Below are 16,110 nucleotides of genomic sequence, written 5' to 3'. Positions count from 1 at the left end.
CTTACTTGTTTACTTGTGTGAAGGACCGACATCATGCACAAGGGGCATCCCCATCGCTCCGTCCCCTGAAGAAGCACATCTCGAAGTGTGTAGATGCTGACGGTTCCAAGCAATGGTTGATTCCATAGCCTTCTGCTCCTCCCAAAAGTTTTGAACTTCTGGAGGCGCCCCATCCGATTCCAAGCTCACAGAGTCGCTCAAGATGATGGTATCCGACTCTTCTTGTACTTTTTCTCGTGTTTCCCTGACTGAACGTACAATTTCAGGTTTGTCAGGGCACAGCTTCCCTTCAGGTCTTGCTTTTCCAGCGAGCTCAGTACTTTGTTTCTTCTCTTTTGATTGTTTGGCCTTTGGTGTAAACGTCTGGCATAGCTGGGTTTTCACTGCTCGATTAGTGAGGGAGCTCCAAAATACTGTCGCTTTTCCAGGATGGAGTTTGCCTTTATTTGCTTCACACCATGCTCCAATCCTATCAAGCTCTTTCTGTATGTGGGTGGTTGGTGGTCTGGTGCGATTTATGTAAGGATTTCTCTGTTGACATCCACCCCTTGGCGCTCATATGACCTTATGCAGTTGTGAGCGCCGTAAAACCTCTACTAAAACTAAAAACGGGTGTGGTTTGCTTCTTCTTTCCTATGAAAAAATCTGTCGTCCTTATTTCCCCTTTTTGTTTTTTATGTTTGTTACTCTCTTGCAACAGTTACACACCTCTAATCTTCTGGCGCTCATCTGACCTTATGCAGTTACGAGCGCCGTAAAACCTCTCTACTAAAACTAAACTCTTTCTGTATACTGCTGGCGATCTCCTGTCTGTCTTTCCCTGTGCTGTATGCGAGACTGTCATCTGGAAAGCTTAGTGTCCTGCCAGGGCCTTCCAATTGGTTAGAAGTGATTCCTACTGCATACACGTTGAGCAAAACAGGTGACAGGGCAGAGCCTTGAGGTAAGCCAGGTGCGATCGTGCAAGCGTTTGATGCCCACGAGCCAAGCCTCATAGCCACCTACCTCTTCAACATTGTTTCTCAATTCCAGATAATCAAAGCTGGGGTGATTCTCATGTTGATTAGCGTCCTCATCAGCATCTCGTATTCTACCCTGTTGAACGCGTCTTCTAAGTCCAATGCAGCCACTATTTTTTCTTCATCCCGCTTAAAACCATCATACACTTCAGAGGCCAGGACTGCAGCTGCCTAAAGTAGGGTGTAGCAGAATCTTCTCCTCCTGTTCAGCTGCCAGCATTTGGGCCACAATCTTTTCGGGTAGTTTCCCTATTACAAGTGTTCTGCATGGTGATGATTCTATAGGATGCAATCTTGCTTGGGTCTTTCTCAGGCTTGGATACTGGTGCCAGATGGCTGTCCAGCCAGTCAGTCGGTATCTGTCCTTTTTCAAGACTGTTGTTAAAGGCCTGTGTTAGAAACCTCCAGATCTGCCTCACTCAGCTGCCTCATGTGCGAGTTTCGCAAGCCATCAGGTCCAGGTGCCGTGTCTTTTCTGCTCACGGTGGTGTGCTTAATGGTTTCAGACGTCAGCACAACTTCAGAGGTGCATTTGGAGGTTCTTCAACATGTTTCGTCTTTCAGCTTCATTCTTTTGGTTAGTTTGTTCTTGATACCAATTGAATAAGGCTTTTCCTTTCTCCTCATCGCTTGTTTCTGTCTTGTTTCCTGGCTATCATTTCGAGCTCCTCATGTCTAAGTGAGTCAATTTGTTTTCTAATTTCATTGGACGAACACCTAAAACTACCAACTTCAACTTGGTTTGTTTTGAATGGCGATTCTAGAAGTAGACTGCAAACGCACACAAACTCAAACAGAAATATGCCTATATATCAGGGAACATAAAATAAATCTGAGGGACGGGGGTTAGGGACAGAGAGAGACATTCCCCCCCCCCTCCCCACATACACACACCCACAGTGGCCTCCTAAGCGGAAGTTCACGAATGCAGAAAGAAAGCTGAGCACACATAGGCTAGATCTGCTCACCGTGCAAAAGAGCTCCAATTTACTCAGTGGCAAATGACGCTGGCATCAATTGTCACCGCGTCACTCGGTTGCAATTGACACTACCTTAGATTTTTTTTCTATTCGGACTCAAGTCCGAAAAAAATGTTTTATATAAATTTATTCAGACTCAGCTTCTAAGTGAGTTATGTGACAGTAAGGAGGTTATGTAATTTAACTCCTCGGGGGAATTGACGTAAAACCAGAATTAGAACTAAAATTACCTACTAGGACTGCGTAATTAATTGAGTCAACAGTCAAAAGACTGCACTTTCATCACCCAATGGCAGTGTCTACCTACACTGTAACAGACAACTCAGGGTCTTTCCACCACCACTACAGCATCATCATTACTTCCACAACCATATTTGTCTTTCCACTTGCTTAATTTCATTTTGTTGTGTGTTATAGTTTTTCTGTAATTAGTTGTTTTTTAAAAATCAAATCGCACAAAATCAACAGACGTGGCCTCTTCCCAACACTGCTTCCCCCACCAAGCCGAGAGTGCGTGATCGCTAAACGCAATCTCATTGGTCGACACAATTAACTTTTCCCCCCGGCAAGGTCAACTCAACTTGGTTGTTCTGTTCTTACTAATGATGCAGGGAAGGCCAGTTTAGATAGATCTAGTAACTGGATATTAAAGATGACATCTCGATTGGTATCATTATAATCGAAAGATTTTTCATAAATGCTGGAAATGTTTAGGAACAAGGGTCGGAAGTTGGAAGTGAGGTCATGCTAGACTCGATTCAGAGTAGGAATATAATTTTTTTTAAATCGGACTAGAGTCCGGATAGTCACTTTGTTTAATTATATATAGTAAAACCTGTGTAAAACGGCCCCCAAATGTCAAGGAGAAAAGTGGCCGTATAACACAGGTGGCCGTTTTAGGCAAGACTGATCAAAATTGAAGAAAGAAAATCCTTCTCTTCTGAGGTCCAAACCGGAGCTTGTATCCCCCCTTCCGTACCCTTTCCTGAAACCGCTATCCCATGTCCCTCATGGTCTGCCCGTCATGCCAGGAGCGACTACCCCCACCGGGCAAGAAGCAGCCCCTACCGGAACACACAGGGCCTTGCAGTGTCTCATGCCACACAATTTAAAGCTAGGACTCCAAGAGACTGTGACCCCACAGCGGCGAAGAAAGCCTCTTGAGAGGCCATGAACTTGGGGGGGGGGGGGAGGGGGTGTAGCTGTATTAATAGTATTACTCATATTCAGTTCATGTCTTATCATCATTATCACTCTGCGCCCCTTGGAGACTCATGCGTGTAGTTTCATTTGTCATAGCGATCACTCATCATTTCATTACATTCTACATCACTGTCTTGTGTCTTCCATTTCATTTCAGTTTATGTGGTCATCACTTGTACCCTCGTTGAATCATTAAAAGTTCATTGACGTTATCCGACAAGTGATGAGTCATTCTTGAAGGCTCGTCGTATAAGAAATAATGACGAATGGTGTACTCCTCATACGTCACGAAGGTGTTAATCTGGTCTACTGTAGTAGTGTGGAAGCCGGTCATTTCATCACACGGTCATCTCGCCACACCACAATTATGTGTAATGAAATGACTTCGCATCTCTCCAAAATTGTATGCTTGTAGAGTTTTGGAGGTTCAGTGCCAGCAGACTTTATTCTAAATCTCCAATTCAAGCATGTAATCGTTGGACAATGCCCTCCTGTTTTAAAGTAATTTAAGCCTAAAACTGCCCCCCCCCCCCCCCCCACCACCAATAAAAACAACTCAACAAAACTCGCCCAGTTATGAACGGTATAGGCTGATCAGGTAGGCATGACGTCTCGCACCCCTCTCCCCCCCGTCCTTTCACACCGATCACACTCCACCCAACCCTCCCCCAAAAATCGTGATTTGCGATTGCCAGGACAATGCGCGTTTGATGTTTGCAAGTGTGTGACGAAATGACCGTCTCCATTCCACCTTGTAGATTTGGGGTGTGGCGAAATGACTGGTACTCCTTTCTGTCCCGTCCTGTTCTCTAGTGACTCAATGTGGAACAGTAGTCTCCGCCTAAACGCACGCCATACAAAAACACGCTCCGCTCAAACGCACGCTTTCGTCATCTGACTTGTTTTTTACTATATAATTTAGACGTACAAACGCACGGTCACTCCCTCTAAATGCACGCTCCGATCCGCGAAACACGCCGACAAGTTAAGCTTGGCAAGGGGAAATTTTCACTACAGCCTGCATAAGACAAGCCTAGAATTTACTAGAAAACCTGATATTTGGTGAGAGTGCCCCTCACGCTGTACAAAGAGAGTGATGGACTGCGTTTACACACCCTACTTTCTACCGACGCATAGGTCTCGATCTAGGGCTGGTCGCTTAAATGTTGGGGGGGTTAGGGGGACTGAAATGTTTTTCGATTGGTCACTGGAAATGTATCTTTGAGAGAAGGTTTCTGACTGGTGTTTGAGTGACTGCGTGTAATGTTTAGTTAAATCTAGGCCTGATGCGTGACACGCGCGAATGCCGTAAAACACTAGAAAGATTAGCCGAGAAAGCCTAATCAGCTGCACTCGAAGAACTAATCCGTACTTGTTCAACGAATCACAAGAGAAAATGTTTCTCGTGGATGATTCTACATGAATTTACGGTCGGTGGTGGTCGCTTGGAAAGCCACGTGGCTGGTCCATCGTGTCTATGACTATGACCAACAGTTTCCTTGTAGGCTGTCTGTGCCTGACATTTACAGTGCATTCATTCATTACATTGAGTTTGTTTTTCTTCCCCCCCCCCCCCCCCCCATTTCAATGCCTTTGTATTCTTAACCCCTGTCAGGGAATCCTTCACAAAAGTCACATGTCGTCACATTATCTGCCAAAATGACCCCCTCCCTCCAAGGTAGGAATTGAGATGACTGCGTCCCTTCCTCCCCTTGCAAAGGTTCATGTAAACGCACGCTCCGTATAAACACACGCTAAGGAGCCCTCCCGAGCACCGTACGTTTAGGCGGAGACTACTGAATTTGTTTCACAGCAGAAAAGGCATCAGTAACATTTATTTTTAGGTTTTCTGAGTTTTCACTTGTATAGTTGCTCCTTCCCAGAGGCCATCTGCTCAAGACAACTTCCTATACAAATGGCTAGACTCTATTTTCCACTTCTGCTTTGCGTAAAAAAAACAACAACTTATAATGGCACTTCCTAAAACAATAACACCTGTCCAACGTGACTGTGGCCATTTATGAACCGAAAACCTGGCCAAGATGGCTGCTACGCAATCTATTATTGCTCGACACTGCCGAAAATTATTTATAGGCCCTTGGTGTTGTAAACCATTCACATGTCATGGTTATGGAATAAATCAATTGCTGACACCTCACCTTGCAAAGGGGAATTTTCTTGTCCCTCCTACTTTTTACTCTAGTTGACCAGTCTGTAACATTTAAATGGGGCTTACCAGCAGTCGAAAGCTTGTGACCGCCTCAGGCTGGGACCTCGGAAAGGAAGACTGATTATACAGTGGAAACCTGATATAACAGGGATGGTGGGAGTAGAGAAAATGTCCAGTTATATCCGATCCCTGTTAAATCAGAAATGCAAGGAAAGTAAGCATTTGTGGACTTATCCAGCTGTACTTATTCATGGGTAGTTTCCCTTGCCGCAAGTACCCACGAACAGGGGTTTTGGCACCAACTTTCTCCTTGCCTCCTTAAACCACATCAGAAGAGCTTGGTCCACAGCATCGGGTAGTATCATCTTCTTTCGATTCAGAGCAAACTTTCCATTGGAGTATGCTGCCACTATTTTCTCTCTATCCTTGATAATGGTGTGAATCGACCCTTGTGGAATGTCGAACTGACGACAAATCTCTGCCAGTGTAGCTTGCTTTTTTTTTTCTACAGCCTGGATTATTTCAGGGGGGGGGGGGGGGGTTGTCAATTGAAAAGCATTTTCTCTTGCGCTTGACATCGTTGGTGACAGTAGACACATTAGTCATTACGCGTGCGTGTTGCTAGGTTTCGGGCTAGATCAAGGTCTGCAGCACAGTGCAGCCCTCTCTCGCTTCACACGCTGCGTGTGCTTGCAGTAGCATGGCTTGCATGGGCTTGCTCTATCACTGCCTGCGTTACTCTCTCTCTCTCTCTCTCTCTCTCTCTCTCTCTCTCTCTCTCTCTCTCTCTCTCTCTCTCTCTCTCTCTCTCTCTCTCTCTCTCTCTCTCTCTCTCTCTCTCTCCTTCTCTCTCTCTCTCTCTCTACTCTTACTTTTTACACTTTGTTAACGAGCCTTTGTCCCTGCTATAACCGGTTAGGCTCCGATGGGGCCCTGTTATTGCCGATAACTTTTAATAGAGACAAAGAGTAGGAAAAATCAGGGATTTAAAAAATCCCTGTTATTACCGGATCCCTGTTATTACCGGGCCTGTTATATATGGTTTCCACTGTAGTCTTCATTTTGATCAGTCCTGCCTAAAATGGCCACGCCTGTCTGAGACGGCCACTTTTCTCTGCGGCACTGGGTGGCTGTCTTAGATAATTTTGACTTGTAATAGTAGGCTCGTAATAATTCTGAATTCACCTATATACATACTCTGCGGTCATATTGGTTAACTGTTTGGGTTCATGTAATATTATTATATTTTATACCATATGAAATGTAAACAAATTTTGTCATAATTTCGTCCAACTTGGAAAACATCACATCTCGTGATCAAGCTGACTCACTTAATTAACATATATCTATTTTCATTGGCATCTAACGGTTTTGATAAGATTTGCTGTCTCAGTACTCAATGTTTTGACTTTGTTTTCATGCCTATTTTTTGTTAATTCCATGATGCTGCTGATATATATATAATATCATGGACACAGAAAAAAAATGTAAACATACAGTTCAAAAGAATAGGTGTATAGAAGCACCAACACTCTTCCACAACATAATTGAACTGAAAGTGAACTACTTTGGGCATATCAAATGCCATGAATCTCTTAAACGCATGATTCTGGAAGTAAAGATAAGAGGCAAAAGAGGATGGGCCAGACCTAACAGAAGATAGAACAGGATATGTGTAGCCTATAGAAACCTTACCTTTTCTGTGAAGTGCAACTTGTAAAAGACTATTTTAGAAAGTGTTGTAGTGTCATTTTAAAGTTACAGTTTACTCCCATAGCTAGCTGCATTTGACCACAAGTTAAGAGTCATATATTGGAGTAGGCTTTAAAAAATATAGTGACTGTCATTATTGATAAATTTAATTAATGCCGCAGGGACCTCTCAGTTTAGCATATATGTCATTGTAAAGTCACTTGGTACTTGAAGTCTTTGTGCTTCCCAGTCTTTTTGGCAACTCAGTGGAAAGTGCAAGAAAAAGCCACCAATGAAGGTTCACCAACTTCTGGCAAACAGTTTTGCTTTTACTGGTAATGGTTTATATAGCGTAATATTATCTTCAGGTTTAGGCGTGAAACTGTTGATTGGCAATGGATCCAGGATTTATCCCGGGGACTGCTGTTGTTCCTTCGACTAAAGTTGAGCTCAGCGTGTCTTGTCGGTAAGTTGAGTGTTGAGATGGAATCTATTTTTGTATGCATATTTTAATTTTTGTTTGAATATTTGCATGAATGACGCTTCTATTCTTGCCACATTTTCCTGTGTTGTTTCTGGCTTGATTCAAGTTACACAATATCAAATGGATTTGATTATCCCTCATCTGTTGGCCCAGACTTGTTCAATGAGCGTGGTCAGATAAAATCTTGGAAATGCTCCTATTTTGAAGTTGGAACAGAGATAGTATTGTGTGAAAGAGGTTGGGCTTGTGGCCCATTAATTAGTTTGAGGGATGTTGGAAAAAGGTTTTCAAGTTATAACTGCAAACAGGACCTTTTATCTGACCTTTTGGAAGGTTTTAATCAACATTTAAAACAGCAAGGTCTACGGTATTATATCTGCAACAAAAAACAGAAAAGACAAAACGTGAGTCATGAGCAATGAAACATTTAACAGAGATCAACATGTTATTAATGACTATGACAGTGGACATGTGGTCTTGATGTCATGGGTTCAGCTCTTTGCAGGGATGGGTTGGACTTTTAACCTTACTCCCTTCTGGTTTTTATTTGAGTCAAATCTGTTCAGGGATAAACCTGAAATTAAGACAACTGACCTACCCAGAGGTTGCAGACCCTGTATAGATCTTATGTCTTAGAATGAAGTTGTTCACATTGCCAGAAGTATGAATTCATTTGCTCATGTAGTGCAGAGTGTGACAAAATCTCTAGACTCTTGATTTGGTTCCATGGATGGACTGTTTTGTTGTTACTATTATTATTGTCACGACACATTAACCTTCCCCCCCAACCCCCCCCCCAACCAAACAACCCCCCCCCTCCTCCCCAAAAAACAGCAAAAAACCCACAACAAAGTAACCTTCATATGAGGCTTATTGAAACACTTATGCAAAGGAGAGTAAGTTTTCAAACTTTCCAATGTCATCTCTTCTGGATTTTTTCACACAAAATGATCTACATTATGTCTCACTGATCCACTGATCTGTCCTGTCTTATTTGTTAATCTCAAATTGTATTTGAATATATATTATGTGTGTGTGCTTAAAGAAAGGTACCAAAAGTCAGATTTTGACCATTTTGAGTTAAGGGCATACTTATGGGAAATTCAATGCTGAACACAGGGGTGTTTTGATTTTTTAGATATTGCATGTTTTGCAAGGTAGGGTATAAAAATATAATTCTGAGAAAATAAGCTTTTAAGTTTAACAAACGTGTGAACGTATTATACAAACTTATAAAAAAACAACAATTTTTTAAATGTATTCATCCACGGAAAATTCTTTTCCAATTTGGCATTCAGTTGACCTCAATATCATGATTGGAATTCAATGGTAAAACATAGCAGGGAAGAGAAAACATGCTTCAAGAAGAGATTTTAACACCTTTTAGAAGCAGATTTCATTATTTGTTTCTATTATACCCTACCTTCAAAATAATTTAAAATAAAATATTCAGAAGTCAAATCTACGAAAACCCTTTGAGCACATTGTAAAAAAAATAGCGGATCTACCATTTTTTAAATGGAAACACATTTTAATCAAAAAAATGATTTTTATCATTATCAGCCTGTAGCTCGAAACGGTCTGGGGCGACTTTTGGTACCTTTCTCTAGGTGCACACACATATTTTGGGTTTGACAAAATGTGGAATGGAATCTGGAACTGATTTGTGCAATTTTTTCATTTTCTTACCTAAAGGAATCTCACAGATAATGACGTCTTCTCAAAGTCAGACCCAATGTGTGTTCTTAAAATTATTGACCCAAAGAGCAGGCAGACCCATGAGGTAAGTGTGTGTCAATATGTTGTTGTCTTTCCCAGGGTTATGCGTCGTATAATATATTTGTCAGCAAACTGTTGAAATGTACTAAATCCTAGGAAGCAAAATTGTTCAGGAGAGAGGAAAAAAAAACGTTTCACATTTTTAACGATGTTGTACAGGTACCTATATTATGTACAGTATAATCCACTTATATCGACAGCCCATGTATCGACATTTTAACATATCGACATATTTCCCAATTAAGAAATTTTCCCTTTAATATCTTCACAAAACAATTTCTCTTATATCGACTTTTTTTCGGCCCACTCCGCTTTATCAGCAGGCTTCCTGGGTACCAGGCGAAGCCCACAAACATAAATGGTTGAAAAAGCCACGCTAACGGTCAGCACATTAGTGCTTCATTAAGTCCACATACCCGCCAAGTAGCTTATTTTGACACACCAGGCTTTAGTAATAGTAGGTCATGTAGGGCCTACACAGTGTAGTCTCCAACACAGTACAGTGCCTCACAGACATTTAGCGTCTCGCGCGCTGGGCATCACCTCCATACCCCCACTCCCGATCGCTCACTCCCCTCCCCCATCCCGTTCTCAGTCTGTCGCTGGCAAGTGCTACGGTCAGTGAGTCAGTGCCTCGCCTTTCCATTTTCCTCAGCAAACGGCCATAAACAGGCCTTACAAGGATGCTCCAACAAAATTTGCACTGGTGTGTAGTGTGCGCCTTGCACTGCTTGGTTTTGGTACTGTAGCTCCAACCCCCCTCTCCTCTGCCTCTTGTAAGTCTTACTGTGAAGTTGTGTAAGAATCAAGGGAAGCAATCAGCTTAAAAAAGTAGTCTTTTTACCACTGACCTCCCCTTGTTTTTTTTCCTCTTTGGCTTTATATTGTTTATTTATCAAAATTTTTATATATCGACATCAAATCCACTTCCCAAAGCATGTCGATATAAGAGGATTATACTATTAAACTGTACCTTTTCTTACTTTTTTCAATATTTGGTGATTGAATTTCATGAAAATATATTTCGAGCACTTTCAACTGATACCAGAGATGAACAGTTGCTAACGTTCCTGGTATGTTTTGACCTTTGTCAAACTTGTACAAGTTGTTCTTTATAACTTTTGCAAATTTTCATGTTGTGGAGTCTACCGTTTAGAGTCTATGACCATCACCGACTGCTGTAGTTTTAGTTGTAAATTAAGCTCTTTGTTAGCTTAGTTTCAGGCTGTTTAGGGAAGGCCCAGTTCAAATCTCAAAGGCGTTCACTTGATCTTATGCAGTTGCGAGTGCCGTGAAACCTCCACTAAAACTAAAAGGGACGTTTTTGCTCTGTGGTTATTTGATGAGGTTCCATGACTCTCCCTTAGCTGCTTGACCAAGCTCTATTTGAGATTTGAATTAAAGCTGCAGTCTTGCTTCTTAGATAATCTGAATGTATAGGTTGTTGAACTCATCTGGAATCTAATTTGATTTTTTATGCAAATCAAAGTGGATTTTTTGAAGAATGAACATGAAATTTGGGTCTTCTTTCCCAGCCCCCCTCAATTTATAAACTTCTTGTGCACATTCGTTTCTTTCTATATTTTGTACAGATTGGTCGCACAGAAACCATTAAGGACAACCTGAATCCGGATTTTGTCAAAAAATTTATCGTGGACTATTTCTTCGAAGAAAGACAGATTATCAAGTTTGAAGTGTGAGTTTATTCTTCGACTGGATGTAATACTGACAGAACGAGAGTGATGGGAATGAGCATAAAGAAAGATGTTGTAAATATGAGGTAGTCTGAAGTGTCCAGTATACTGATTAAAAAAATTTATTAAAAAATTAATGTAGGTGTTTTTGACTCAATTTAGCTCACTTAGAAGGCGGGCTTTTGACCATGCTTGTCATGGCCAACCTGGGCAGAGAGGGATATATTATTGCAGCGGAAACATGGAAATACTCATAAAGAATTCGCCCCACTCAGGAATTGAACTTGAGTCTCCTGCATGAGACAGCGATACGAAGTGCCTTACCTTTACACAGTAGACGCCGGTGAAGATGCTGTAGATATGAGGCTGTTCAAATTGTCTGGTATGCTGAGCTATAGATGAGGATGAGGGGAAAAGCTGAAGGTAGGGGGAAATAAAAGAGGGTTAGATAGTAGAGATAAACAGTATGTCAAATAAAAGTATGAACTTTTGAGCGGAGAGGTTCTGAAATTTATAATAATGTTTTGGTACTGGAAAACCATTCAACTTTTAGCAATCATCTTTTCTCCTTGTTATTACACTTCTTTTGTCTTCTGCTGTCTGTGCATGTCAACGAACAGTAAGTACCAGATGTGCGACATATATCGGCAGTCATGATTTGCCATTTATTTCTTTGCATGGATGTGCTAAAAAAATGCTATAGTTAGTATCCCAGTGTTTCCCCCCTCTCTCATCTGTTAGGACTTTCCTAGTATGTCACTCTGGGTGTACTTCTGCCTCCTGTAACTCAATTTTACTAGTAAGAGCTAGATCTTCGAGGCCTTTATGTCGATACAAGTGTCCCAGAAATTGCATTTGTCTCTTCCTAATTGTTTTTATTAGTGAGTGACCCATGTGCATATACAGTCAAACCTGTGTAAGACGGCCATCCATTGTCAAGGAGAAAAGTGGCCATATAAGACAGGTGGCCGTCTTAGGCAGGACTGATCAAGATGAAGAAAACAAACCATTCCCATCTGAGGTCCCAATTGAAAGTAGCAGCATTGTTGTTGTTTTTGTTGTTGTTGTTGTTGTTGTGGTTGGTTTGTATTTTGTTTGTAATTTTTATTTTGTTGCTGATTTTGCACAAGGGTGACAATAAAATGAAATATATCCGACGAAAAAGACCGAGTGCCATGTTAAAACAAACACATGGGTTGCCACCACTCGGAGAACAAGCGACGCTTCTGTCACAAATTCATGTTAACGTCCTTTGTTACTTTGTTACAGACTGGTTAAACAGTGACCACTCATCTCACTTACGATTTGTGTATGAGTTCTGGGTGGGGCTTATGGGTTATGAGGGATCACATGCTTACCTCACCAGCAGCTGAAAATCGGTAGCTATTGGTCAACAGTGGGAGGGGCCTATGCAACATGATCGGTTGGAGGGTCTACCTAACAACAACGACAGGTGATTGAATTATGACTGCTCGCCCGCAACGCCAGGGGCCAATGCACAATTTATGACAAAACGCAATGGAGTCACTAAGGTGGCCATCTAAGACAGGTGTTATTGCTTAGTGTGATAGGGGTTGTGTGTCAAAATATGGTGGCCGCGGCCGCGTTGGACAGGTGCCCGTTTTATACAGTTAAATTATATAGAAAAAACGCAAAGGGGGGAAATGGAAAGTGGCCGTTTGTACAGGTGGCCGTCTTATAGAGGTTGTCGTCAGGGCAGGTTTGACTGTATTTGTTATAATTGCTCTGTTCCCAGGTATGATATTGACAGCACAAGCAGTCGTCTACAAGATCATGTGAGTATTTTTTTTCTTATTAATTCTTTGTATTCACTTCTTTAAAGAAATGAGAGTATCATTTTAATCTTTGAACAATAAAGAACACAAAATTTATATGTTGTTGTAAACATACGAATATACATATAATGATCATGTTTACAACAGTTTTTCTGTATTGAGTATTGAATTTCTTTTTTACTTGGTTTCTTATTTAAACAGGATTTCCTGGGAAGAATGGAATGTTCTCTTGGGGAACTAGTGAGCGCGCCCGGTTCTCGCTTTGAGAGGAGACTGGAGTAAGTGCTTCTTCACCATCTTTAGAGTTTTGAAAATCTCGCTTTCGTCTGTTGAAAAAGGAAGAACATATCTACTCTTTTTAACATTTTTTTAAAGAATGAGTTAAGTGAGCGAGGAAAGCTGTTTTGAGAAGAATTTGTTTTCACTTTTGAAATGGGTGCAAATCTGTTATTTTTTCCCCGGAGAAACACTTCTTACTTTGTCTACCATTCAGCTAATCAGAAAGTTTTCCGTCCTCTTTCTTTGGAACTTAAAAACTTTTTCTTGAGCTGGAATGCTTTGCATGACTAAGTCAAGAGCATTTCTGAACCACTGACCTTTCACAATGATGTAATAACTACCTTATAATTTGCTCATGTTAAAACCTACTGTATAAAAAAATGAGTTCTAACCTTGTAAATTCTTTCTTTTAAATTGAAAGAAGTGTCTAATCAGTGTTCAGGGGCTGACAGTTGTTTTTTTTCCTTGTAAATTCGGTTGTATTTTAGGCCCTTGACACAAATAAGGTCATTTAGGAGGGGGCTCTGACCCTGCTTGTTAGGGTCAACCCGTGCCGAGAGGGATACAACATCCCAGCAGAAAGACCAAGACAATGGCTAAAAATTCTCACCATTTAAGCATTGGACTTTTGTGTCCTACATATGACAGCAAAGCGCCTAATTACTACACCATGGAAGCTGGTGGATTATTTGCGTTCAGTCTGGTTTTTAAAATATACAACAACTCTTTGTCCTCTTATTTCACTCTTGGCGTTTTAATCAAACTGAAATGAAATTTTTTGTATGAAACTTTTTCGCTATCTTACCCTTGACATGCTATTTTTATATCCAGTTGAACCTGCTCTAACTACCACCTGTCCAAGACAATCACCAGTACAAATGACATCTTCCCACCACCCCCTTCCTTTTTTTTTTACATAATAACGACACTGTCCAAGCTGTCCACCTGTTTACGACAACAATTTTTCTTCTCAACAATAGCAGTTGTCTTGGACAAAATCCCATGGTATATGAAAACAATTTGTTAATAGTGATAACAATAATAGTAATAATTATAATAGATTCAATTTATATAGCGCTCTATCCCATATGAGTATAAGCTCTGAGTGCTGTACATTGATAACATGATAACTGAGCATAATACTTCATGAGGCTGTTTGTTCCAGTTCTGTGAAGTAACAAACTTTTATTTCTATCCTCAGAGGTCCTTCTGCAAGGAGAGGTTCAATTATGGGTAAGCTTAACATCCACTACACATTTATTGATGTTAGATTCTAAATGAAGAATGTGCGATACTGTTGTTCTATGAATTGAATCTAGTTAAGGTTTTGCAGTATTCTTATGAGTGCTATGTTTCCAGCGTGTACACCCACTTATTTTTCAAATATTTATATATGGGGGGGGGGGGGGGGAGAGGTCAGGTGCTTGTCCTTTCGTGGGATGAAACTTTTAAACATAACAATTGAAATGAAGGTGAAGAACTTTGCTGTGTTTTGAAGATTTTGTGTTGTATTTAGTGTTGGAACACACATAGATGATTGTGTGCTCTTTTGCAAGTTTTTTGTTGTGTTTTTATCCAATCCTTTTTGTTGTTTCAGTGAGGTGTGAGGAAGTGAGCACTTGTAAGGTAAGATTTTGTCCCTTTTTTAAGTAGGATTATGAATCTAGAGCGCCAGCAGTACCTTGTACTAAAAAGTTTCTTGTCTGGTCAGTTTTGGAAAGGTCAAATGATTCATTACGTGGTGGAATCAAGCACTCGTCAATTTTTGGGCATGTGGAGTTATTGGTATCATCTTCAAGCTTGTTCATTTGTTATCTTTTGATGAAAAAAAAATAGTTATCTATCTTGAATAGAAGTAGAGATATTTGCTATTGAAGGAGGTAGGGGGTCACCTTGTTTCAGAAGTAAATTTGCCAGAAAAAGGCTGCCAAAGTTGATGATTTCTGTAGCTTGAGAGTCCTAGAAAACTGAATATTTACTTTTTTTGTGTGTCTTTAATCAACATTTTTCAGTAAAATCCACACAGAAATGTAAAATTCAATAAATATTGCCAAACCCACAGAAAAATGCTGGTATCTTTGATTTCATTATTTTCCCGAGAGCCTAATTTCACAATGATGTCTGACAAATAATTTATCATTTATGGAAATGGCTGTGCAGGCGTCTTCTTTTTGATGTTTGATAAACAGTGAAACCTGTTCTAACACCACCTTTTGAAGACATGTCATTTAAATGTAGGCGTTGTAAAAGGTACAAAATGGTGGTGTTGAATAAAGAGAATGTGTATGCTGAATGGGTCTATACTTTAAAAAAGTGTCTGTTAAGCAAAGGGAGATAATACTGTATTGTAAACAAATCTTGGATTGGCATAGGCGCCGCATTGGATATTTTTGATGTATCGTGGATTTGTATGGAGACAGTCACACTGGACTGTTTACGAAACTGGAAAAAAGAGGGTGTAGACAATTTACCAAGAGATGCAGGCTCATCAAACTGAAGAATTTAAAGAACAGGTGAAATTACCCAAATTGTCCAAGATGGCCACCCATTGTAGAGGAGAAAAGTGGTTGTCTTAGACAGGTGGATGTCTTGGACAGTGTTACTGTAATATAGAGAAGAATGCAAAGAGGGACGTGGGATGTTATCGTTTGTACAGGTGATTGTCTTAGACAGGTTGTCGTTAGAGCAAGTTTGACTCTGCATGATTTGATGTATGCAATGTTTCTTTCACTCAGTGGATTGTGTTTTTCAATATATTTCTATCAGGATGAAGTTATCATACAGATGAAGGGGACCCACTTGGACAAAAAAGATTTTTTTGGCAAATCCGACCCGTTCCTCATGTTCTACAGGGTCAATGAAGATACCTCGTGAGTAGTTGCTGTTTGTTGTGTTCAGGAAAGGTCTTCCCATTTTGTGGTATAGATAAAGATCAGGTGTACCACTAAAAGGGTTTGAAGAGTAAAGGTTTGGGATGGGAGTGGGAGTGGGGTTGGTGGGGGTGGGGTGGGATG

At 40.7% G+C, this 16,110-nt stretch overlaps 1 protein-coding gene across 1 annotated transcript in view; it reads left to right on the top strand.

The window, feature by feature from the left end:
• LOC101849700 (copine-8) overlaps nt 1–16,110 on the top strand; it is a gene marked incomplete in the record, with an annotated part of 30,968 nt that overhangs the window by 1,433 nt on the left and 13,425 nt on the right. Inside the window, 8 exon segments of the mRNA XM_013083447.2 lie at nt 7,433–7,530; nt 9,244–9,331; nt 10,920–11,023; nt 12,778–12,817; nt 13,019–13,095; nt 14,298–14,329; nt 14,694–14,722; nt 15,863–15,966. Coding sequence (XP_012938901.1) covers nt 7,460–7,530; nt 9,244–9,331; nt 10,920–11,023; nt 12,778–12,817; nt 13,019–13,095; nt 14,298–14,329; nt 14,694–14,722; nt 15,863–15,966 — 545 coding nt within the window.

Source organism: Aplysia californica, unplaced genomic scaffold, assembly GCF_000002075.1.
Source record: "Aplysia californica isolate F4 #8 unplaced genomic scaffold, AplCal3.0 scaffold00232, whole genome shotgun sequence".
NCBI lineage: Eukaryota > Metazoa > Mollusca > Gastropoda > Aplysiida > Aplysiidae > Aplysia > Aplysia californica.
This window is presented reverse-complemented; position numbering and strand designations above follow the sequence as displayed.